This window comes from Pelobates fuscus, chromosome 3, assembly GCF_036172605.1.
Source record: "Pelobates fuscus isolate aPelFus1 chromosome 3, aPelFus1.pri, whole genome shotgun sequence".
NCBI lineage: Eukaryota > Metazoa > Chordata > Amphibia > Anura > Pelobatidae > Pelobates > Pelobates fuscus.
In genome coordinates this window covers 322,878,769-322,904,866 of record NC_086319.1, presented here as the reverse complement: position 1 = coordinate 322,904,866, position 26,098 = coordinate 322,878,769, and the positions used below count along the sequence as shown (strand labels likewise).

General features: G+C 41.0%; 1 protein-coding gene across 10 annotated transcripts in view; it reads right to left on the bottom strand.

Moving 5' to 3' along the window:
* Positions 1-26,098, bottom strand: part of TP53BP1 (tumor protein p53 binding protein 1) — a 108,026-nt gene that overhangs the window by 3,710 nt on the left and 78,218 nt on the right. For 7 of the 10 annotated variants that reach the window (XM_063448950.1, XM_063448946.1, XM_063448951.1 and 4 more), the window contains 9 exons: positions 24,620-24,918; positions 24,125-24,304; positions 21,820-22,247; positions 20,974-21,165; positions 15,178-15,396; positions 13,590-13,637; positions 6,474-6,689; positions 4,983-5,077; positions 1,339-1,538 (listed from right to left, as the gene is read on the bottom strand). In XM_063448950.1, the coding sequence (XP_063305020.1) occupies positions 1,339-1,538; positions 4,983-5,077; positions 6,474-6,689; positions 13,590-13,637; positions 15,178-15,396; positions 20,974-21,165; positions 21,820-22,247; positions 24,125-24,304; positions 24,620-24,918 (1,877 nt within the window). The remainder of the gene's footprint in view (positions 1-1,338; positions 1,539-4,982; positions 5,078-6,473; positions 6,690-13,589; positions 13,638-15,177; positions 15,397-20,973; positions 21,166-21,819; positions 22,248-24,124; positions 24,305-24,619; positions 24,919-26,098) is intronic. The other 3 variants (XM_063448948.1, XM_063448947.1, XM_063448954.1) reach the window with 3 other exon arrangements.

Here is a 26,098-nt window from a genome sequence, read left to right as displayed (position 1 = left end):
TCACAACGTTTCATACCATCCTAAAATTTGTTGGCTTGAACATCGTTAGGAAGGCATAGAACATTCTGCGGTTTTGGTGTAAGCACCATTAAATCCTTGCTCACAGAGGGAAAACTCTCGTATCAGGCAATATTTTAAACAAGTTCCGGACAAAACAAGTGCCTTGCCACATCTAAATCTACACTGAGTCACTAAATAGTAATGACAAAATCAGAAGCTTATCAAAAGAGGTTCAAGTAACACCTGGTTTGTTCTACAAGATCCTTGTCTTCGTCTTGGGCAGGTGCAATTAACAGGGATATTCACTAAACACTGGATTTTGTCCGAATGGTCCAGAACTCCTTTCAAATATTTCCCCGCGGGGGCAAGCAACCAGACGCCATTTCCAATAGCTCCAGGCCTAAAATCCCTAATCTACTCAATACCGCCTAACAGCTACATCGCCCATCCAAAGGGGTCAGCCTGCCTGGAGGAACACTCCAGGAACACACCCATGCCCTTCTTTTATGGCAAGTTCTTAGCCTGATTTACACAATCTGGACATTGCAAAATTCAGACATCTTTGATGGAATTCAACAATCAGTGGGTTTTGCCCCATTTGGCAAGGGGCTTTGGTGAATAACTCAAACTCCTATTGAGAACAATTACATGGTCATTAGCCAATACATTCATCAAGCACCATGCATTAGATGCTCGTACCCAGAGATCTTCTGAGTTTGGAAGAAATGTTTTGTCTTTAACACCTTGAATTACTTAAATAATAAAAGGAGGCAAAAAGAATATTTAAAATGTGAATCAAGTATTTTTATTTATATCTTGTACCACTCTACTTTTTTCCCTTTTTTAAGCAGGGGTATTACCATATAGCAGGCATAGGCAACCTTCGGCACTGTTTTGGACTACACCTCCCATGATGCCTTGTCAGCATTATGGGTGTAAGAGCATTACGGGAGGGGGGGGGGGGGAAATGTAATCCACACCATCTAGAGTGCCGAAGGTTGCCTATCCCTGCCCTGGAATATCCAGGAAAATAAAACATTTCTTCATACTTAATACTATTTTCCAGAATATATCCATGGCAGCATCAGTTTTTCCTCCCTCTCCCTTTTGTGAGCTTTAGCTTTCGTGCGTTACAAGACTGGGTACCTATGGAGCAGAACCAATACTATGCAACCCAAGACCCAGGGCTTTATGGGATATTTTGTCAAACACATACATGCTGCAGTATCAAACTACCTCAGGTTTTACTCTCCACAAAGTATCCTAATGCTATGCATCTAATTTCCTTAGGTATACAATTAGTTTATTACTTATTCTTTACAGTGTAAGTAAGCTTACCATTCCAATATTTTATCCTCTTGCAAGCTATATCCAGCAGGGAGGAGATAGTTACGGATGTTTTGAACCTCATTAGCATGACAGCTGTCATTGACCCAGACATGAGACACACAGGGGACTCCACTGGCAAGGCACAGGAAATACTTTTGGGTTCGGCAGTGCTGGTCTGCTATCAACAGGCATTGATATGCAGCATTACACTGGAAAGTGTGAAAGTGTGAAAGTCAGACATGAATAAATGAGATTAATGGCACGGTTGCTCTGGGTTTACACAAACATTCATGCACAAATTACAATTTCATAACACACTAGTGAAGGGTACAGTTCAATCACAACTTATTTAAACTTTATGAGTACCTATCTCTTGCCCACAAAATGCATCTAAAGCTGTTAATCTGCAAGTTTTCAAATGCATCCAATTGTAATATCAATTAAACAGTTATTTTATTGAAACAGGCATGAGAGGTGTCACCAATAACATGTATTCATGCGTTTTATGAATTAAGCCAATATAAATTGCTAGCCAGTTTGTTTGTTTTTTAATTAATACAGTTAAAGGCCAGATTAGCTATACACTACATTTTAAACAGAAAAAAAACATTATCCCATAAAGCGGCACTGTCATGCCGAACTTACCTTTCCCCAATTGATTCCTCTTCTCTCCCTTGGTCAGGATTTGTTCTTCATTTCTTCCTGTCTGCTCTAGCTTTCTTTAAAACACAAGACAAAGTAGGGACTATTTGTCTTATATAGGTTTCCTACACCTGACCAGCGGAGGAGCAAATAGTGCTTCATTTGCGGTGATCAAAGCAATTTTCCCACAATTCTCACCTTTGATCCGTGATCTCGCAATGCTTCCTGTCGGTATTCCCGAACGTCCTGTTACTTAGACAGAACGCTGGCGAAACTACCAAATTTTGTCCTAACAGAATGAGAATAGTTTCTCCTGTGGCTGCTCACTGTTGTAAAAAACAAAACCAAAACAAAAACAAAAAAAACAAAAACATTCAAATACCCTCCCTCTCAACAAATGGCCCCACGGTGGGGCATCTCTTAACTAGCCTGCGGGAGAGGGGAGGAAACAGTGTGTCTCGCCCCCACCCATTTCCCGGTGAGTGGGGGCTATTAAAGTACACACACACACACACCTATTGTTCTCCCCCATCCCTGAGTGGCGGGCAGAGGTCCTAAATGAAAATGTAAGGGGGAACCTATTGTCCTCTCCCGCGGCGCCCACCGCTGAAAATGTGTGTGTGTGTGTTGGGGGACGGACGGACATATTGTTCTCCCCCAGCCCCCATCCCTGAGCGGCTATCAAACAACCAGAGATTTAGGAGTCAAATTACACAGCAAGGGAAAATTCCAAAGAACTTTCCCACGCTGTGTAAAATGACACAGAGCACTCTGATTGGTTGGATTTCAAGCCAACCAGAGTGCAGGGACAGGTAAATGTAGATACTTGCCTGTCAGAGCATTCAGATTTTAGAGAAAAAAAAGTTTTAATTTTTATTTACAGGGATTTAGTTTTATTGTCTCCCCCTCACTATGTTTAGGGTGAGGGGGGATAGGTAGGGGTTTATTAAAAAAATTTTGGATGGGGGGGGGGGGGGGGGTGACTAAGGGCTTGGGGACCCCTAGTAACCTGGGGGGGGGGGTTTAACATTTTCATTTAGGGCCCCCACCAGCAGCTCATGGGTGGGGGCAAATGACAATAGGTCCCACCCTTACTTTTCATTTAGGGCCCCCACCTGCCGCTCAGGGGTGGGGGAACAATAGGTTCCCCCTTATTGTTATTTAGGGCCCCGACCCGCCGCTCAGGGGATGGGGGCCGCGGGGGAGGACAATAGCCCCCCCCCCATTGTTATGTAGGGCCCCTTCCCGTCGCTTACTGTCCCCCGTTTTTTACAACTAGACATGCCCCGACTCGTGGTATAGTGAGTAGGGGCAGAATTTACTAATAGCAAGTAATCTCTACTTTTAGTATTAGTAAATTTGGCTAAAAGACCAATTTAGGTCTTTCAGCCTTTTGGTAGATGGCTCCCTAATACCGTGGGAATTAGGGAGTGTTCTACCAAGTGGCTGCAAGATGCAGCCACGGCACGAATAGGATCGGAGTTTTCATTCTAATGAAATTCCGATACGAACAAAGTCCCGAAATGCAACCTAACACGAATGGAGAAACTGTTCTCATTCTGTTAGGACGCAATTCGTTAGTTTCGCCAGCGTTCTGTCTAAGTGACAGGATGTTCGGGAATACCGACAGGAAGCATCGCGAAATCACGGAGGAAAGGTGAGACTTGTGGGAAAATTGCTCTGACCACAAGAAATTAAGCACACTTTGCTCCTCCGCTGGTCAGGCGAAGCAAAACCTACATAAGATAAAGTAGTCCCTACTTGGTCTTATGTTTAAAAAAAAAAAAAAAAAACTAGAGCAGACAGGAATAAATGAAAACCAGATCCTGACAGAGGGAGAGAAGAGGAATCGATTGGGGAAAGGCAAGTTCAGCAGGCAAGAAAGACTGCCGCTTTAAAGTAAATGTACAGTGTTTCCATTAAGGGAAAATGCATCACTTTCAGACAATTGTCTCATGAAAAATCCTATTGAACTTCCTTTTTCAGCCTGCAGCGAAAGCTTTTGAATATTTATCTGCTTCTCTGTTACGCTCTCCACACCCACTCCTACAACTGCACTATACCATTATCCAAATATTAAAAAAATTTAATAAAAGCTTTTAATACATTTAAATGCAAGAACATGGCTAAATCCTCAGGATACAGCAAGTTCATTCAATGGATAGCCAGGGTAGAATCCAATATGACAAGACCCCTGGCTTATACCTCCCCCATTTTTTTTGTCCCCCTACCAACCCTCTACTACAAAAAAAAAAAAAAAAACTCTGCCACTCAGTTTACCATTTTTCTCCATTTAACATCACAGCCAGATGCCGCTTCAAGATTAATATTGTTGCCTGGTGAGACTTTACTATGCTTTTCAAGGAATTTTTGATACTTTAAACTCAAGTACACATTCTCGCTATTGATTATTTTCTTCCCTGTTTAAAATATTTAAAATGTCAAATGATTGTAAAAAAAAAAAAAAAAGGTAATTTTAGCCCATAGATTCCCTGTACACACTATAGTCTTAAACAGTGTTTTTGAGAACTACATAATCCGTTGCTTCTCTTGAACGCAATAATGTATTTAACAATTACACTCAACGTTATATTAAAAAAAAAAAAAAAAATAGAGTTTAAATGCTACCAATTTAAGTTATATAATAAGTTAATAATGCAGTCAGCAACATTTTAACACATTTTATAATGTTTATTGAACATCCTAGTATATCCCATTGTAAAAGTCTGTACACATTGAGTCCTGTATTTAGGAAATATACACGATCACCCCAATGTACACTTGGACCCTGTACGAAACCGTGCAGTAGGTGACTTATTGACTTACTTGGGAAACAGAATTATGCAACAGGATCTACATACCTTTAACTCACATGAAGTGTTTCCATACATTTCAGATTATATAAATTAATTAGATTAGTGCTTACCCATCAATACATTTACACAAACCCCACACATCCATTATATCTGGATATTTCACTATTTTTCATCTTGTCCTCGAAAAAGGCTTACCTGTGCTTCATTGAATTTTTCCAAAATGTAACCTCCGCCTGCCTGAAGCTGTTCCTCAGTATATCTCCTGTCATATGGCATGCTCTCAATATATTCTGAAATACAACAATATTATTCAAGGGCTTTTCATACTAGCATGCCTTCATAGCTTTATAATAGAGAGACGTCCCAAAGAAACGTGCTAAAAGTTTTGTCCCCTTTCTAAAAAGTAATCCAATTTATCACACTTGCTTAATGAATACTCCAGGCTGGCATTGGCCCATAGTTTCTGCATTATATAAATGTACACAAAAACATTAAATTAAACAAAAACTCAAGTTTGATTTTTTTTGTTTTGGACCTAGCCACTTCCTGGTTCAGTGGGAACACGTCGGAAAAGCTGCAATCATGATCACTAAAAGGTATGTTCTAGACAATGGAGGCACTAAAATCTTTTCAATGAGTTGAAGTGGTTAGAGTCCCCTGGTGTCCTCGTCCTTTCATTCAGTGTTAAACCATTTTTGAATTCTGAGCCCATCTCCTCTGTACTGCTTGGGTTAATAAGGAAGCATTAGCCCAAGCAGCAATGGATCACAGTAACTGGCTGAGAATGTCAGCCGACAACTCTGTTGGTATGATATGGTCATTGAAAGAAGTGTAATCATTGCACTAGTCCAGGGATAGGCAACCTTCGGCTCCGCAGATGTTTTGGACTACACCTCCCATGATGCTTTGCCAGCATTATGTGTGTAAGAGCATTATGGGGAATGTAGTCCACAACATCTGTAGAGCCGAAGGTTGCCTATCCCTGCACTAGTCAAACCTGCAGTGGTGGCTGGGCTGTGAGCAGCCAGGGACCTTCAAATAAACGGCTCGAAAATGGTTTCACATTGAATGGTGGGAAAGCACAAGGGGATTCCAGGCATACGCACTTAAATGAGATGAAATGGTTATAGTGTCACAGATAAGTATATGCCATAAACAGTGCTTCGTAGGTCCAACAAAAGGTTTCCAGATGTAGTTCAGTTGTCCTGTAAAAAGACAACAGTTGAACTAGAAATCCCAGAAAGTGAAGAATTGTGTAAGGCAATAGTTTGAAAACAAAATATTGTCGCTTGAGAGAGAAAAGCAGAAGGGATGTGTTTATGGAGCAAAACATAAAACGTTTCTCTGTTAATGTGGGTGCATTTGGTAAAGAAGTGATCCACCCTCCACTTCATTAGGCTGTTTTGTGTTGGGTTTGGAGTTGAAGAAATCTCACACCTATCAGTAATACAGGTAAAAATCTGTAACTACAAGTTAATCATGGTACAGCCACATAAGCTAAGTGAACCTCAATTCTTCTTTTCCCCATACAATTATAAGCTCATCTATCCAAATAAGCACTGGAAAAAACAATACTACAGCACCACAATAGCATAGTGTTTAGGGATTTTCCAATTTTGTTTGGGATAATGAAAAAAAGGGAGTATGCAGACAGTCCTCCAATAACTTGATTAGAGATAAGCTTACCTTCCTCTTCTTCACTGCTGATGGAGGGAATTTGCTGTGATTTGTGTCGATTCTGGAGTTTATCACTCGATGTAGACGCAGAAAGAAGGAAAGCATAGCCAAGGAAGAGAGTTTTATTCTGAGGTATAGGTCCATGGGTTTCTTCAAGGGCCATTTCATCACCGGCATTATCTCCACTTTCATTAGGGCTCATAAATTCACCTCCTTTAGCTGCACCTTTCAAATAAACATTTCACAGCATTGCCTTAGTTCAACTTGTATGAGAGAAATAATTACTTAATATTAATCTAGCCCATGGGTTCCAACTAATATTTCCCATGGAATATTGGCAGTCTACCAACATCGTGGACCATAGCACAAACCTTTTAATTAGAGTGTAAGGTTTTTCTTTTTTTTTTTAAGCAAATTTAGTTTTTTGGTAAACATACGCTCATTTACAATTCGTAAAACAGACTGTAGCACTTAAAACAGGTGTTCTTTGGTGTGTAGAGTAGGTGTTTGTATAGAATTTTAGCATTTTAATACCGGGGTGTGTTTGTATGTTAAGTTTGCATTTGTGTGCAAGGGTGTTTTTGGATGTAGTGTTGGCTTTTAAATGCGGTTGTACATTTGTGTGTAGTGTTGGTGTGGAGGTAAATTCAGGGGTGTTTTTGTTTGTAATGATTGTGTTTGATCGCTGGGATGTATGCACATACACTGCCATACGTACTTGCACACACACACACACAAATATATACACAGACACATCACCATTTTTATATTTGCAGCCACCCTCCTGTTACCTTCCCTTTTGTCTGCAGGAGTGTAGTTTGCTTGGAGTGTTGCGGTCTGATGCTGATCTGCGGAGGATCTGCAGCAGCACACTCCCCGCTGCTGCCTCTCTCCTTCCAGTGCAGCTCTTTGTCTGAGAGGAAGTGACCGGCTGTCACTTTCTCCCAGCATCCAATACTGCAGGGGCCTGGTTGCACTATTAAATGGCCGCAGCACCGCACTGGGCCCCCGTTCAGCAATAATATCCAACAGGTCGCCCGAAGGGCAAATCACGGCGGAACCCCAGTTTTGTTCTCGCGGAACACAAAATGGGAAACGCTGATATAGCTACACGCACATTTATATTTTTCACACGTCGCCATTGAGTTGAGGTCTCAAAATATTAAGGAAAGAAAAGCAAACAAAAAAAGCTTAAAAACAAAACACAACTCACTCTTTTTCTAAACAATCCACTGTATCAAAATACTCGCTTCAAAAAGCAGCTTTAACATGTCTAATAATCAAAGCCCTTTGCAAACAGGAGCTCTCAAACTGATGGATCATCACTGCTGCACAGTTAATAGAGAAAATTTATGACAAACTTCCCGTAATTTTATTTTCCAGGCTATTTCTCATGGCAGCATCACTTACGGGTAGCTCATCCCTTAGCAGTCACAGGACAGAAATTAAATTAGCTTAATTAGACTGATAGGTATAAAGATTCCCTCCTCCCCTTACATCACAGTCCAATTATAAAGCTGAAAAAATAAAATAATGGACAGGAACCCTGATGCTGCCATGAGAAATAGCCAGGAAATTACAATTATGCTAAGTTTGTCATAAATTTTCTCTATTCCTGGCTAATCATGGCAGCATCACTTATGGGTAATACCCAAGCTCACAGAAATATAGGGTGGGAATAAATAAACAGAGAAAAAGACACCAGACTCACTCTCATGCTGCAAAGAAATTTAATATCAATGGGATAAAGAAACTGTAGACAGAACACTTCCCAAAAGGAGGTGGAAGGAGAAGCCACGTCCAGTTTGTAGTGTTTTATGAACGTCATTAGGGAAAGACCAGGTGGCTTCCCTGCTAACATCATCGTATGGAACCTCTGCCCAATTAGCCCATGAAGTCGACAATGCTCTGGTAGAATGTGTTCTTATCTTTATTGGAGGAGACTGACCTTTAGAGATATACGCTTTCCTGATTATTAGCGAAATTCAACGTTTCAACGTAGATAAAGAGGCCTGCCTCACCTCTCCTAGCTCCTGAAGGTAAAACGAAGAGTTGGTCAGGCTTTCTGTAAGACTTCGAATGAAAAAAGGTACATAGACAGACCGTTTTTAACATCCAAACGTTGCCACCTAACTTCCTCTTGAGAAGTAGAATTGGGGTAGAATAATGGAAGGACCACTTCTTGAGAGAGATTAAACGGAGACCTTGGGGGAAAAAAAAAAAAAACGCAGGTTTTGGTCTCAGACACACCCTATCCTGAAGACATGGCAGAAAATGCTTTAATCTCTGAAATTCTACTTGAGGAAGTAATAGCCACCACAAACAAAGTCTTGTAAGTCAGAAAGGTAGTATCCAAATTTTCAAGGGGAACGAACAGATAATCAGTCAGGTAGTTGAGAACCAGAGGAAGGTCCCAAGGAGGGGTACCAGATCTGGCAGGAGGTCTCAACCTGAAAGCTGCCTTGAAGAATCTGGAGATCAAAAGGATCCGAAGCCCATGAGATGTCGCATAATGCTGAAAGAGCTGAGGACTTTGCGTGGGATAGGCATAAGGCTATCCTAACTATAAGATAAGGCCAGGGACTAATGAAAGTATTTAGAAAATTGGGCAGACTAGATGGGCCGAATGGTTCTTATCTGCCGTCACATTCTATGTTTCTATGACTGAACTCTAAGAGTGCTGAGGCCAAGGTCTTTGTCCAGACCTTCTTGGAGGAAATCCAAGATCTGATTATTGCAAGGATGCAAGAAGTCAATGTTCTTGGCCGAAGCACATTCTCTAAATATATCCCAGATCCTTTGGTAGCACGAGGAAGTAGAAGCCTTCCTAGACTGCAAAAGGGTATTGACCACCGCTTCCGAAAGACCTTATTGTCGAAGTCTTTCCTTTTCAAAACCCACACCCCCAACTTGAGGTGTTCCGGATGAGGATGGGAGATTGGGCCCTGAGTCAGCAGATCCTTTATTATCGGAAGAGGCAAAGGCTGTTCCTGACTCATCATGGTTAAGAGAGGAAACCATGGCCTTCGAGGCCAGATCGTAATTATAACAATTACCCTTTTGCCTTCCGTCCAAACCTTCCGCAGGAATCTGGGTATCATGGGTAGGGGAGGGAAGGCATATCCCAGATTGAATGACCAAGATGGGGAGAGAGCATCCTGGCCCATCGCCCGATAGTCTGGACGGAGAGAGAAGTAATTCTCCACCTGACAATTCTGGTAAGTCGTCATCAGGTCAATCTGGAATATGCCCCACCGATGGGCAATCCATGAGAAGACTGCCGGGTAAAGTCTCCATTCTCCTGGAAGAATTTCTGTTCTGCTCAGGAAGTCCGCAGTAACGTTCTCTGAACCCGGAAGATAGATAGCCTTCAGATCTTGGAGACTGTTCATGGCCACCTTCATCAAGGGAGCTAGTTCCTTCAAGAGCAATCTGCTTCTTATTCCTCCTTGATTGTTCACATACGAGGCAACCGCTCAGTTGTCCGTTTTGATCAGGACCCAAGATTTTTCGATCATCGGAAGGAATACCAAGATGGCTTTGGAAATGGCTCTTGGTTCTCTTAGATTTGAGTGTAGGCGACTCTTCTCGGGTCCACCCCATCCAAAGGAACTGGCATCTGTTGTAATAACGTTCCAAGGAGGTTTCTCCAACGGGAAGCCTTTTGCCAAATTCTTTTTGCCTTTCCACCAGTTCAACCCTTTTCTTACCGGCAGGGGCAGAGTTATCCTTTGCTCCCAATCTGTTTCTACTCTGTCGCATTGAAGAAGGAAGCAATTCTGAACAGGGCGAAACTTCCATTGGGCCCATTTTACCAGCCCAATCGTATATGTCGAAGAACCAAGGAGACACATGACTTCTCTCGCTGAGGCAGTTTTGAGACCTTGTAGTTTTTCGATTTTGTCTTGGATCTTTATGGCCCTCTCTGGAGGTAGGAAAACATGGGCTGAGATAGTGTTTATCACTGCTCCAAGGAACGTGCTCTCTTGCAAAGGAATTAGGGAGCTTTTCGCTACGTTCAGAAGCCAACCTTTGTCTCTAAGAATGTTCATTGTCACCAAAGTATGATGAGCCACTATCCTATGAAATGGACCTATGATAAGGATATCGTCCAAGTAATGGAAGATTTCGATATCTCCCACCCTTATGAAAGCTATCAAAGTGACAAGAATTTTTTTAGAACGTTCTTGGTGCCAAGCTGAGGCCACATGGAAGTCCCCAGAATCTGAGAAATTTACGTGATCGCAATTTATAGGGATTTGGTAGTAGGTGTTCTTCAAGTCTATAGAGGTCATCCTATCTTCTCTTTTGACGCTTTTTAAGATGGTCTGTAAGGATTCCATTTTGAATGCTCTTACATCGAGCATGGAGTTCACTCCTTTTAAGTTCAGGACGAGACGCCACTTTCCTTGGGGTTTTGGAGCCAAGAACACTGTGGAGTAAACCCTTTGGAACCTTTCCTCTTTTGGAATTTCTTCTATAACCTTTTGTTCCAGAGGAGTAGAAATGCAGTTCCTCGTGGCTCTTCGTTTGATGCCTTAGATTTCCTGAAGACAGTGGATTTTGGGTAAGAGGAAAACTATCCTGTTACCTTCTTTTATGATGGATTTGACCCAGACGTCTGATATTTGCAGCCCACACCGGGTAAAAGAACCTCAGTCTTCCTCCCACAATCCCCGAATGGGCCTGAAGATCTTCAGAACTTCTTCCCACAGGTACTAGCTCCTCTCCTTCTGGAGCCCTGATTGGTCGACGAATGGGAGAAGCTTTTCCAAGAGGAATTTCTAGAATACTCCCTTCCTGGTTTATAGCTTCTGCTGTCCCGAAAAGGGCTGATCCTTGAAGCATTTAGGTCTTCCAGGAAGAGGAAAAAATATTTCAAAAAAGCTTTTTGCCACCTGCAGCCTTTTGTATGGCATCCTCCAGAATCTTACTGAATAAAAGATCCCCCTGGAAGGGAAGGCCACACAAGGATGCCTTGGAGGCATAGTCGGCTCCCCATGAATGAAGCCATAAAGCCCTTCTAGTGGCCACAAACAGGGCCATACTTTTAGCAATCATACGAGTGAATCCTAGGCTTCTGAACAGAATTCAGTGACAAGGCTAAAGTCCTTGAGACTCTCCAAGAGATGTCCCCTACAGACTCCCCAATCAATGTCCTCCTCCAAATTAGCGAGCCATACTCTTAAGGCCCTTCAGAGAGTGGTTAGAGCCACTGCAGGATGGAGGGCGGAGCCCAGGGCCAAATAGGCTCTCTAAAGTAGGCCATGGATTCAATGAGGAGCATAGTTTTCTTCGCCATATGAATCACAGCAGCATCTATTTTAGGAACGGAGTTCCATAGTTTGCAGTCAATGGCAGATTAAGGATACATCCTTGTGAACTTATTTTTCAAGGTGTATTTCCTTTTTGGCTTGTTCCATTCTTGAAGGATCGTGTCCCTGATTGAAGAATGTATTGGGAAAGTTGGTCTATTAGGCTTTAGGTCATCAAAGAACCTGACAGCCTCTCTCAACTCCGACTTCTCTTCCGTGAGACTAAGAGTGTCCCTGATAAGGGTAATTAGTCTATCAATAGACTTAGAGTGAAGATACCTGGAGGTATATTCAACTTCCTCCTCACCATCATCTGAGACCTCCAACAAATCAGGGTCTTCTTCAGAGCTGGAAGACTGAGGTTCCGCTCTACGTCTCTAACTTGGACCACCTTTCACCGTAGTAGACTTAAAGCTCTCAGCAAAGTTTGGGAGACTCAGAGTTAAAGGTCGTCCTGTGGGCAACTCCTATTGGGAGCATCCGCTATCCAATACGCATTCTCTGCAGAGGTTCCTTCCCTGGGGTGCAGGAGACTAACAGTTAATGCATTAATAGTTTTTTTTCCCCTTGATTTTATTGCGGTAGAATCCAAATGCTTGCTGGGGCTGAAACAAAGGCATATATAAACATATTGTAACGGACCGACTGGCACCCCGACCGGGTACCTCCGTCTATCGCTGCTTCCTAGTACTTGCGAATACCATAATCACTGCACTGGAACACCATCACCTCCGTAGACCCCACGAACCACCGCAGCCTGGTTGGGGTCTCGCCATCCTCCACCCACCCTGGACCCAAGACCAGGATCCAGCTTCCAGTGGGTAGACCTCTCCTAGTTCAGAGAGCGTAGCAGGAACAGGGACAAACCGCAGCACTTCTTGCCCTAAGTCGCCGTAGCTTGACTGGGGCCCTGAAACCGCTCCTTACTGGAGCCGAATGGGGAGTTAGCTCTGACAGCTCCAGGTACTGGACGACACTGTCCTGGGAACTCTGGAACCGAATGGGGAATTAGCTCTAGTCCTTACAAGGACTTTCCCCGTTGAATCTTCTGCAAGCTGGAACAGCAGACACAGGAGCAAATCTTCTTTCCCTCCAATAACAGGACGACACACAGTTTTGAAGTGTAAGCAGGAACAGGAAGTTTAATGGCACACACTGGTCTTTTATACAAGTTATACAACAAAGGCCCAGGTGGCCCTGGTTGGGCACCAAATACAAAACAAAGAAGCCAATAAAATCAGAGGTTTACATTCAGACACTCCAATACAGTGTACACAATCCCTCCCCTCTGCCTGTGATCTAATTAACTAACTAAGACAATTGACTAACTCAATTAACTCTAAGCAGAAAAACATACCTTTTTACAAACCCCAAAAAGTACCCCAAAATACAACATATCCCCACAAAAGTCACATACCCTGATAGCCCCATAAATCACCCAGATCGATTCAGGGGTTCAGGAATTTCCTGGAGGTCTTATTTTTGCCCCACCATGCACATGGTTCCATGCCCAAAACAGTTCTACACTCATCAACAAAACACTGCTGGACAATTTAAGATAGCCGCCGCCACCACATGTTTGAATCTGTTCCAGTTAAAAGTCCAAGGGGCAGAAACAGTACTTTTGAACATGGGTTATCACAGGGCCCATAGTCCCAGGGTAGGAGGCTGGCAAGCAGGCCCCTCCAAAAACTCATGGCAAACTCCATTAAAAAGGAGAGTTTGTCACACATATATTACAGGCTCAATCTGGCACTCTTTTTAAAAAAAAAAAAAAAAACCATAGTATAAAAAAAATATTATGGCTCACCTATGTTTTCTAGAGAGGGATCTTGCAGAGGCAGAGGGGGAATCCATACTAAAAAGGGAAATGAAAGGAAATATAAAACCACAAGTCCCAGCAAAACTCAGAGGCAAACTGACAAGTAAATGTCAAGAAAATGATATGATCACAAGGCGAAAAAGGAATCCTCCCTTCTGATAACAGAGACCCACTCCAAGCAGCCAACAGCAATGCACAGACCAACAGATGAGAATCAGATCGTTCAGGATCGCTTACAACCGATGCAGCATGCAGGCAGAAACTAAGTACCCACAGGACTGTGGTGTAAGGGGAGGAGGGACTCTTTATACCCATCAGTCTAATTAATCAATCTAATTAATTCCTGTGACTGCTAATGGAGGAGCTACCCATAAGTGATGGTGCCATGATTAGCCAGGAAAGATCATAATACAAGAAGAGAGTGATTGGTGTCCAGCAGCCACTCCTTGTCTACATAATTAATTCATGTGATCTATTATTCTGCCAATCCTTGTCAGCTGCAGAATGCTAAATGATCACTCCAAATATCTAAAGCACTTTAGTGCTTTATGTGTCAAGAGTGAGCCGTCTTTATTTCCATTTTACAAACTAGTGCAGATTTCAGTCGAAATTAGAAAAGCATGTCCCACCCCACCCAATTTCCCATAGTGATGCTGCCATAAAGACCAAAATATATGCAAAATACAGATTAGGGAAGAATACACGCATTTACAGTTTTATATTTTACAAGTCTACTAAAAATGACCTCTCTCAGCAAATAAATAGAGGGATTTAGTTACACCATATAGCCATACTGTGTTAAACCCACTATTACGTCACAGTACCCTAATATCAGTGGGTCCTACACTAATTTTAAAATGGGAGATTAGCATGCTAACTGCAATACTTACAGCTTAAACTGTTTCCAGAGACTCTCCCCAACTTCTGCTTTCCTGTGGTCACCTACAAAGGAGCACCTATAGTGTACTTTGCCCTTAAATTCTGTGTAGATTTGAAATCCAGACCAGATTCCTATTAGGCTATTTGGGGGCACACCCAGAATATTTATAAATTAACCTTGTTACAACCCTCTGACTGTCAATGGACAAACAATCCTGGTATTTCCTGGTTGTTTAGCTCTCTGGAACCTAACTCAAAAGGCAGGTAATTGCTCAGAGGACCTACTTTGCAAAGACATTGAGCTGCACTGGGAAGTCTGTGATTGGTCAGCCACAGAACATCTGAGCTTGGGGAAAGGGGGAGGGCATGCATAGACTTCAGGCAGCAGATAAGATAAGATGCAGCAATAAATGCATGCATGTTTTCACTGTGGGTAGATCTATTAAATTGTTTAAAAATAATATTTTTTTTAATCAACTTGGAGTTTTCGTTTAATACCTGTGATCATCAATATAGGCCACCATTAAAAAAGGAGAAGATGTGCCCTTTCCCACTGAAGCAGTAGTAAAAGGGTTTAATCTCTATAAGAATTGAATAATGATCCTACATTACTTACATTCTCAAAGCCCAACAAGCTACATGGAGAATGCAAAAAAGAAGCTTCATTACAGAATATTGAATAATGACACATGCTTACTTGATTTTGCCAACACAGATTTACGGCCGCGTTTTGATGGGGATTTCTCATCGTCTGAGCTGATAAGCTTGCGCTTCCCAGACAAGGGAACCAAAGAGCTGCGTGGATTCTCTGAAGTTTTACGTGTCGGGGTGCTGGTGCTTGATGTACTTGAAGTCGTTGGAGTGACTGCAGCACTTAGATTACTCCTCCTCTTCCTCTTCCCCTCCACCAAGTTATCTAACAAGAGCAAGAAAAGACAGATTTCAAATTAACCCCTTAAGGATGTAGGCAATTGCACAAGTTCTGACAAAGCAAAACCTGCAATTTGAGCCATGTCTGTTCAACCTATTTTTCATATTAAGTTTACTAATCATTATGCATTTTACTGCTCTAAAACATTTTACTGCTCTTATATTTGTATTTAGTGATGTCTCATGAGTACCCCATATACAGGTTTTATGGAGTTTTCGAAAGTTACAGGTTACAGATTAAATATAGGGCTTGCAAATATGTATATCAACCAAAAACGAGAGCACTCATTGGATTTAGTAAATCAATTCAATTAGTTTTATTTACATTAGCATATATTCCATCAACGTTTTGACCGTCTAGCAATCTTTATCAAGATCTGTTTTCATGGGATTAGTGCCAGAAACAGCTTTGGAGTAGACTGCCTACGACCATCAAGCTCTTACCTAGTCTTCAATCATTTAAAAAGTGACTCAAGAGGGGCGGAGCTGACTAGACGCACAATCTGTGAGCTCCCGAGCCCGGTCCTGATTTACAGCGAAAAACGTGGGGAAAATACCTGACCCTGAACCTCAACTTACCTCACCCGGCTATACCAAAGCTGGGGAGCAGAATGGTATCCCACACACTCGGAAGGACCGCTGGATCGGTGGATCAGAGGCTTGGGGTCTACACGACGCAGTGCAGGGGAGAGGCGGCCGCACTCCCAGCTCTTCAAAGCGTGCAGCACCTGAAGTATCGGGCTTCCCCTCCCCCCTCAGGACCAGTGGGGGTTAACCCGGTCCAACCACCCGCAACCTGTGAGCCCACACAGATAACAGGCGACCTAGAAACTCGCTTGAACATGCTGCTGGCAAACTTCTGGGCAAAGGTGGAAGCTAGACACACAGCTACACAGCAGCAGCCGCGGGCGGGCAAGAACACACCGAGGACCCAGATGAGCAACAGCCGGAGTGGAGCAAGGAAGCCCTCCGGCATAAACCCGACACAACCCACGACCCGTCACAAGAGCCCACTTGGGGTGAGGGCCCCAAGGGGCAAAGCCCCGACGCATCCCCCACATAAGCAGAGGCGGAGGCCTGCGCATGGCAAGCGGCGACACACCACCACAGTCCTGGGTCCTACCTCAACAGGGATGAACCCGGCCTCTTCAATCCCCCGAGTTAGTGGAGAAACGAAGCTGGCGCTGCAACAAGCCCGGAGCAGGAGGGTGACACCGGCATGCCCCTGGCTGACAGTCGACACCAAGAACTACCCGACGCCATCAGTGCAAGCTCCACCTAAAGGAATCGGCTGATCCCATAGCAGACGGGCAGCATGCCCTTCCACGCAAACACAAAGGACGCTGTGCAGTTATGCAGGGACACTGATTAGGAACTTACATCACCGAGACTTTGGCACCAGGCCTCTCTACCATGCACGCGCATGTACCTACCCCGAAGCATGATCTACTAATCCAGCTAAACTTCTTACATGCAATTGATGTAGATTAATTTAGAAATAAACAAATATGTTTAAATGTCTATCTGTTCCTGTCCAAATCGGAGATGATTAAATTGCGTATACGCAGAAGTAAGTTCACACTGACACATGCAATTCAGGTTAAAAATAACTTCAGAAAATTTAATGGCATCTGGTTAGAAAACGGGTATGCAGACCCTTTTAAAGGCAAAATGACATCATCATTGAATATCAGATAATAACAAATAAACATCATTAATTGGATTAAATGTTAAGTGGCTATGTCAATGTCCACCCATCAATATTATTAATTGGCTTAGGGATTTGAGTGACTAGTGGGGCACCCTCCCATCATGGGATGTCGTCTTTACTCGATGGGAGGGGGAATCTGGCGGCTAGCCATTTTGGGTAGTTAGTGATGTCAGACTCGTGATCAGGCTCAGGGTTCTTTTTATGAATAGAACATTTCATTAGTACAGTGTTCTCATGGCCTTCAGATTAAACTATGTTGAAAATTACAGGAGATTCAGCAATTCCGGGGTTAGTCATGTCTTTATAGAAAATACAGTCTCTATTCATTATACTAAATGCTGTTAGGAAATTCTGTCATGTAATGTAGACAAAATGGAGGGTCTGTCATAATGTGAGGTTATGTGAGATTAAAATGGAGTTAGTACAATAATTCAATACAGGTGCAATAAAGATTTTTAAATAATTCTACATCACAAGCTATTCTAATTCCAATGTATTGCTTTAACATGCAAATAGCATATTACTGTTTTCGCCATGTTATGCCTGTCTAGCATAGCTGTCTTAAGCGGGAAAGACCTGCCCGGCACATAACTGTTTTAAACACGACATGTTTACCTAACATATAGTTATATAGCCAGCAGCATTTGTATGCATGTAGCCAGTATGCCTTTTTTTTTCTTTGTAATCCATTGTTTTTATAATTTCCTGCACCTACTACTAGGCATGTGTTCATTTAGCCTGTCAATCGAATCTCACACTGACACATAAGCTTATTATTTTCCGTTTTCAACATTCAACATTCATGTTTCACCAACTAGCTTGGAACCTTATTTTTACATACCCACTCACATGTCTATGTAACTTACTTAGACCACATCATATGTTTTACTAAACACTCTAGACATGCTTGACTACCCTGTGATCTAGCTACTTAACCTAAAAAATTGTGTGCAATGACCTTCTATGCCTTATACTTGTTCATATATGTGTTTTACCAATCTTGTACCTGCTGCTGGGGCATGGCAAGAGCTTGTGTTAACCATTTGCACCACAAAATAAAGAATTAAAAAAAAAAAAAAAAAAAAAAAAAAAAAAAAGTGACTCAAAACCCATCTCTTTAAGAAAGCTTATGGCCTCCCAGAGTAACCTCTACCTCACATACCTGTCCCTTGCCCTCTCCTAAACAGCAGCAATCTATTCTCTCCACCTTGTTTGATTGCCATCTCCTGTCCTGTTTTACCCCCACCTCCTATAGACTGTAAGCTTGTTTGAGCAGGGCCCTCTTCAACCTATTGTTCCTGTAAGTTTTTGTAATCCTCTCATTTATTGTTAAATCTCCTCCTTTGATAATATTGTAAAGCGCTACGGAATATGCTGGCATTATATAAACACCAGTAATAATAATATTATTAACAGGACCGATTGTCTGATTGACAGCCAGGGGGTGTAAAGAAGATTCATTTTGGCAGATGTATTTGTGTAATGACTAGCAGATAGGCTATGTCCCCTGGAAAGTCAGAGTTGGGTGTTAAACTTTGTATACCTCGCTTCCCTATTCCCAACCCCTCTTTTTCTGATCTCTTCTGTACATCATCTCTACACGTTTTCTTCTGTATTTCTCACATAAACTTACTCTCTTCTTTTCTAAAGGAACATTCCCCCAAAAAGAAGTAATGCGAGTTATTGAAGAGGTCTCCTTAGTGGATTGGTATTAAATTAAAATGTAGGCCCCTCACTTTCAGGCCAACTTAAGGTCGAAGGGACTCATATTTTATATGATTGCTGTTCAATGTTCCATTTCATTAGGTCGGTTTCTGACGGTGTAGTTTGAACTAGTACAGTTTTTGTCTAAATTTTGTCTTGAAAATAAAGTTTATCAAAACAAGTTTAATTTATAGAAGTGTTCATTTCGATTTTAGTCTGCCTTTTTGTAAAATATATATGTTTTTTTTAAATATATATATAAAAAAAAAAAAAAAACACTTCACACATAAAGCATAAAGAACTTACACAGTACACGCTCTGCGTTCTTTTAAAATTGATGTAAAAGCTTTAGCAAATAAAATCAAAATCCAGTTCAGCCGAGGCAAAGCCAGGGCAAACATTGCAAATGACGAAGAGAAATAAACATTTTTTCCCATTTCTCCTTTTCCCTGTGATGACTGCCAGATGTAATGGACAGATAGTTACATAGCTGTAAAGATAATGGCGTCCATCAAGTTCAGCCTTCCTCATATTTTTTTTTTTGTGGTTGATACAAAAGAAGGCAAAAAAAAATCAAAAAAAATCAAAAAAAAAATCTTATAACAATGACTGACAGATGTGGAGTTCTATATACTTCTATTTTCTTCACACCTCGCAAATACAGATTTGTTAAATACAAGGATAAGAGAACATATTCCTGGCAAGTGACAATACCCTTTTAAATCATATATATAGTTCAATACTGCCATCTTGTGGTAAGAAATGGATATGCATTTAAAAGGAATACTCCAGTGATAGAAGTGCGAGAATGCACCCGAAAGAGTGAATACTAAAGAGTGAATTGTTGTAATTCAACTTAAAAACTTAGCTGACTAGAACATTTTTCCGAATTGACTACTGCATCCTAAAATTGAAAATCACATTCAATTCTAAACAATTAACATAAAAATCCTGTGTGGAAAAATGTTTGCATGACGCCTGGCACAATATGTTTTTGCACCACATCTTTCTGTTATTTATATCCAAGCAGGGCCCAGACTGAAGGTGTAATTTTGCCAAGATAATTCAAGCTTTCTTGATAAGTAACAAAGGAGACATGAAAACCTCGTATACTCAGTGTATGGTGGTATTTTTTGTTTAAGCTACCTCAACTGTCTAATGATAGGCATGTGTCTGTTCTCATGTAATCAATCTAAGCCCCCCTACATGCACTTTGCATATTATTTTTAGCATTACACTCAGTGAAATTGAATAAAATGTACCTTCGAATAACTGTAAGCACCAAAACCATTACATTTTAATGTAATATTTTGGGAAAAGATACTTTCCATTCAGTCTTGCAAATGTAAACGTTGTGAGATGGGGAAAAGTTTACATTTGTCAGTCCGTTTGAATGCTTCTTAAAGAGGGGCATTGGAATCAAAGCTTTTCTATGAGAAGCATCTGAGCATGCCGACTGCCACACATATGAAGTAGGCTGCCAAATTTCTGCCCAACGTAGACTGCATAGGGCTGTATAAAAGGCGGGTATTTTTTTTATTTTATTTTTAAATGTATGTTAAATGTGTGGAGTAATTATATTTTTAGTGTTGCACAGCTAATTAAATAAGCACAGTAACCACTGCAGCTCATTGCAGCAGTTATGATGCTTAGTCTCTTTGGAAACATTCCCAATGTTTGTGTCAATCAGTTTGAGCAGTTTGACAAATAAGGCTCTCCCCATACCTAAAGCTTGGCCCCTCTGCTGCAGCTTTAATAATGCTGTAGTTAACTTCAAACGCAAAACTCTGCAAAGCAATGATAGGGTTTGAGACAGGTTATCTTTGTACTCGCAGCCAAGATTTTACTGATGTTTACAATAATTTTTCCATTATCTGCATCACAGCAGACGGGCTGGTAGAGGCCTGTTTGAGTTATATCCCCTGGTTTTGTATACCAGTGTTCACAAAGAGACCCTTTAACATTATACTACAATGAGTTGCAGTTGTTATGGTGTTAAGTGCCCCTTTAATATTAGTTTTATAATAACCCAACCGCTAGTTCTATTTATTTATATTGCAGTTAGGAATAGCATTCAATATGTTTTATCAAAAATAATACATTGACATTTCTGCCATTTTTAATGCACTTGTTCCAGCAATTTGTTACCTAGACTGATGTCTGATGCCTTGGTGAGTGGAGTTGAAGGTTCATATGGACCAAGACCAAATTGCTCTCTTAGACGATTTCCTTGCTCAAGGGACAAAATAACTGCCATCCTTTTGTACCACTTCCTTTGTCCTTCTTTCTCGATACAGTAATAAAGCTCTCCTGAATCTCTTTTGTGAGCTTTTACCACCCCTGGAAGATAAGACAACTGTAGGTGCTACAGATATTGCCATTATGGTGCTGAAATATCCACACATATAAATACACAGAGCAATTGATATAGTATGACAGTAATTACTATAGGTTGAAATCTAAAAATTGGAAAACACAAATGGGACTTTTATACAATGTGATCTTAGTCACAAGTAAGCAACTTTTTTTTTTTTTTAAATTACAATTAATATATGTGTATATATATATAAAATCTGTGTCTAGGTAACTACTAATAATTCTACTTTGACATTTGTAAGACGGGATTTATAAATGTCTCACATTACAAAGCCTCTTATGCCAGATTTTAAAAGGTCTAATCTGGGGGAAAAAATTAAATAAATCTTAAGCATTAAATTCAAGTTATGTTAATATAAAAAAATATTGTGAGCTATCCAAAATCACAAATTATATGTTTTAAGCCGTCTAAAATCTCTACAGACATTCAAGAGGATCGGTGAGTTCATCTCAAAATAAAATTATTTTTAGGAGTGCCCTCAAGTCATAAGCCACCTCCAATCACTACTAGGATAGTAGTAGAGACATTTCCAATCTTAGATTTTGGTAAGCTTGGATGCTTCTTTTACCAACCACTTCCCCAAATCTTGATAGAGAACCCTTTCATATAGCACGTACCTGCGCTAAAATATTCATCTTCAGACAGAGCGGTAACCTCAGTGTCCAGGGGGATTGGGTCGCATAACAAAATGTCTTTCCCTAGAACGTCGCACTCATACCCATCATCGAACAGCAACTTATATTTCCCTCCTCCAACGTCTCGAGTTATTTTGCCAGAATAAAAGTAGCCATTAGAGGACCATTTGGCTACAACTCGTAGCCCCACAAAACTGCTGCCTGATGAAGAGTCCAAACTGTCACTCTTGGTTGATGGTGTCTGGTATGGAATTTCTGGGGAATCACTACGGCGCATTATGGATGTTATAGAATCAGATTTATCAGTGACTTCTGGGTGGCGAACATTAATGCGTGTAAAAAATTCTTCATCTGGAACTGCGGCTGCAGTGAGATCTTCGGGATTTCCATGTGCGTGGACAGACGTTTCTCTGGAAAGGCAATTAACTATCACATACACAAAGATATGCACATTTCATCTGTTATTGAATTCCATATATTATCGATAAGAGAAGGAACCATAGTACTGCTTTACACTTAATGTAAAATTACTATTGACAAGTTGAAGAATTTTTCCAGAACAGCTACAATAATTTAGTAAAGTGAATTTCAAATGCAATACCAGATAGAAAAACTGAAACTATAGCTGACTCAAAGTTGTATTCCTCACACTATACGTCTAGCATCAGCCACCAGGAAGTGCCTAACGGACAGGACTAAGTGGGACAGGGACACTGCACCCAGATCACTTCAATGAGCTGACGTGGTCTGGGTGCCTATAATGTTCCTTTAAGAGAATTACTTCAGTTCAGCTATATTGACCGTACATTTTAAATTCACTTTGTATTTTCACTTTCGTGACAGATTTGAACTTATTTGAATATAGAGTTTATCAAACAGATTACTAAAAGATGATTATTAGCACTCTCCTGCTTGCTCATTCTTCATGGATTGAAGACAGACTGATCCTTAAAACAAAAACAAGAAGAACTGTATTCATAATACCGTTATGGATGTAGACTTACAACATTTTAGACAAAAAGTTAGAACACGTCCCTAACAACTTAAATTATTTTAATCAAAAACAAACATCTCATTAAAAGCTTACTATTACTTTACATAGTAAAAAAATAAAATAAAAAATTAAGTGTGTTTTTTTCTTAAATTCCACATTTTGTAAGTCCCTCTGGGGATTTAAAGGAATACATCAGGCACCATAACAACTTTATCAAAATTAAATTGCTACGAGGCTAGGAGGCCAATGGCACTTTACCTTTAGGGATTGAACCGTTCACAAGTCAGTTTAACATCCAATTCTGAGTCAGGAAGCTCACCTGCTGCCAGGAAGGGGTAACCAATAATTGGCTTACAGTGGTCAGCTGACTCTCCAAATCAAACAGTATCTACAAATCATGAAAAAAAATTGTAGCTACTGATTGGCTTAGAGCGTCAGCTGACCATTCAAAGCCAATCAGCAGCACCACTGCCTGGCGGCAGGCTGTGCTTCCTGAATTAGGATTAGAGAAACTAGATGTGGACAGTTACAGGGAGGAATAGCGCTGGAGAGCCAACTTTAGGTTTGCGAACAGTTTAACCCCTAAAGTTAAGAAAACGCCAGGAGGTTCAATGCACTGTCAAAACATATTTCCAAGGAAGTTGTTAAGGTTCCCGGAGTGTCTCTCTAACTGCTTTCTGCAGCATAACTTGGCCTCCCTAGCCACTCCCCAATTTCAATTACTTTGTTCCTGGGCTGGCCTCTACATCCGAGTATGTACCAAACTCAGCCACAGAAAGCAATGTGAGCTGAGCTGCAGGGAGGCATGGAGCCTGCATGTGAGGACAGCCAAGGACACACATGGTAAGCAACCATGAATGAGAGACCATCAGCATTATGAATAAATGATATGGTCACCAACATATATTAATGCTGGCAGGAGAAACTGAAGCCTGTAAATGTATGGTTTACAGAAGTAAGAAAATAAGGGTGCTACACAAAAGGACAAATTTATCAATAAAGAAATTAATAAAATGGTATGCAAGCAGGGATAATTTCACCCAGTCTTAGCATCTATATTTTAAAACAAAGCACAAAATGGATTCATAAATGCCTGACATCAACAATGAAGTAGAATGATTTTATATGATATTAAATTATGTGGTCCCCTTCCCTGAAAATCTAGAGTTGTCCCTCAAGGCTGTAGTAAAATCAATTTGCAATGACTGCCAACACCAAGAGTTAGTAAGATATATTCTTCCTAAAATCACGAATAATTCCATGAGCAGACCCAAACTGTCTCACTATGGATACCTTGAACCAGCTCCACGAGAAGGAGGGCGGCCCCTCCTCCCTCTTCCACGGGGTGTAAGGGGCGCTTTGGCCCCTGGTCTGTTGCCAAGCGATGCATCTGCATCATCTTCACTCACTGGCAAACCAGTGTGTCCTCCTGTCCGGTGTGGAGACCCTGGCTGGCTGGGCACTTTCCTAGGACTGGAAAAAATGAAGAGAGTTTAACCTAAGGCTCTACAAGCATCTTGGGCTTAACGCCTACACTGTCCTGCTTCTAGATTCACATATGTCTGACTTAATTAAGTGGGCCCACTACTGTGTTCCAGTCTATGGTAGATTCACTACAGTTAAGGGTATCTGATACATACAGTAGGCTACCAAAATGTAATTAGATGCTCTTTTATATTAAATGTGCAGTCTTGTGTCTAATCTTTAAAAGTGGTTTATATATATATATTTGGACTCTAATTTCCCCCAAGATGTCTTAATATAAAAAAAGTATTCTTCCAAAAGTACCTCAGTTTTCCTGCTGCCCCACGCGCACTTGGAATGGCAAACTCTTTAGGTTCCAGCTGTCCGGTTTTCCCTTTCTGCCAAGCAGAGGTTCTAGCACGATCCGAGCTGCTTCCACTAATGCTTTGTGCTGCAGAGAGGCCACTACTTGCCCCACTAGATGTGCGTTGAAGGCTTGATGTTTTTGACGAAAATGAGCTAATGTCTGCAAGATCCCCAGAGGTAAGAGAAGAGGCAACAGTTCTAGATGGTGATACTTCATTCTCAAACTCCTGGCATTCAATTACTGGTTCTTCAGCTTCCTGAGATTAAAACAAAATAAAAGATACGTTTCTAAAATTTTAAGCTACTACAAATTGCTATAGAACTTGTAGTGTCTCACTGACTATCTCAGATCATTGTATAATCCAAAATGGAAAATATTCAGCACACAATAGGTAAAAAAAAGTTATATATAATTTGGAAAATTTGGTTTGGAAGAACTGAACAATCCCACTGTGCACAAGTCTAATATATTTCTTTTCGAAGTCAGTGTTCTGTATATAATGTTTTGTTTTTTTTGTTGTTTTTTTTTTTTTAAATGTTCCACTGATTACTCGAAATACAAAAAAAATAAAATGACAAAATTAGCAATTTATCCCAAAAAATGTAAATGAATAATCTGCACATCTAGCAACAGTTGAAAATGCACAAATGTACAATTCATCTTATATATTCAGAGCAGCAGAGTGAAGCAGAAATAAAGCGGCTTCAAGAGATGTGTGCACATCTTTGGATACGCACATTTTTAAAGATAGCAAATAAAATAGGCCGGGGGTTGTGGGAACATGGACGTGCATGCAGTAGGTTTGATTTAAATGGACACTATAGTCACCAGAACAACTACAGCTTAATGTAGTTGTTCTGGTGAGTATAGCATGTCAAGGCAGACTTTTTTGCAGTAAACACTGTGTTTTCAGACTAAGGATACCTCCAGTGGCCACTCCTCAGATGGAAACACTAAACTTCCCTCATAGAGATTCATTGATTCAATGCATCTATATGAGGATATGCCGATTGGCCAGGGCAGCACTTAGCTCTGCCTCTTGCCCACCTCTTTGGATGAGATCATCAAAATTGACAATATCAGCAAATCCAATGCTTTCCTGTGGGAAAGATTTGTGATTGTCTAAGATCACCACTTCTGATGATGTCAGCCAAGGAGCCAGCACCAGAAGACTGGAATAAAGGCAAAATGCGTTTTATATTTAGGGCGTCAGATGGGACTAGATCGTGTTTTTAATACCAGGGTTAGGAATACATGTTTGTGTTCCCGACCTTATAGTGTTCCTTTAACATTTATAACCACTGATTTTATCAACACCGAGTATTAATTACATTTGATGGCTGAAGCAGATTTGGACATCAACATTTTTTGCACTACCGCTAACCAAGCTTGAGACAGAGGTTTGCACTTAAGATATTAAAGGGACTCTATAGTCA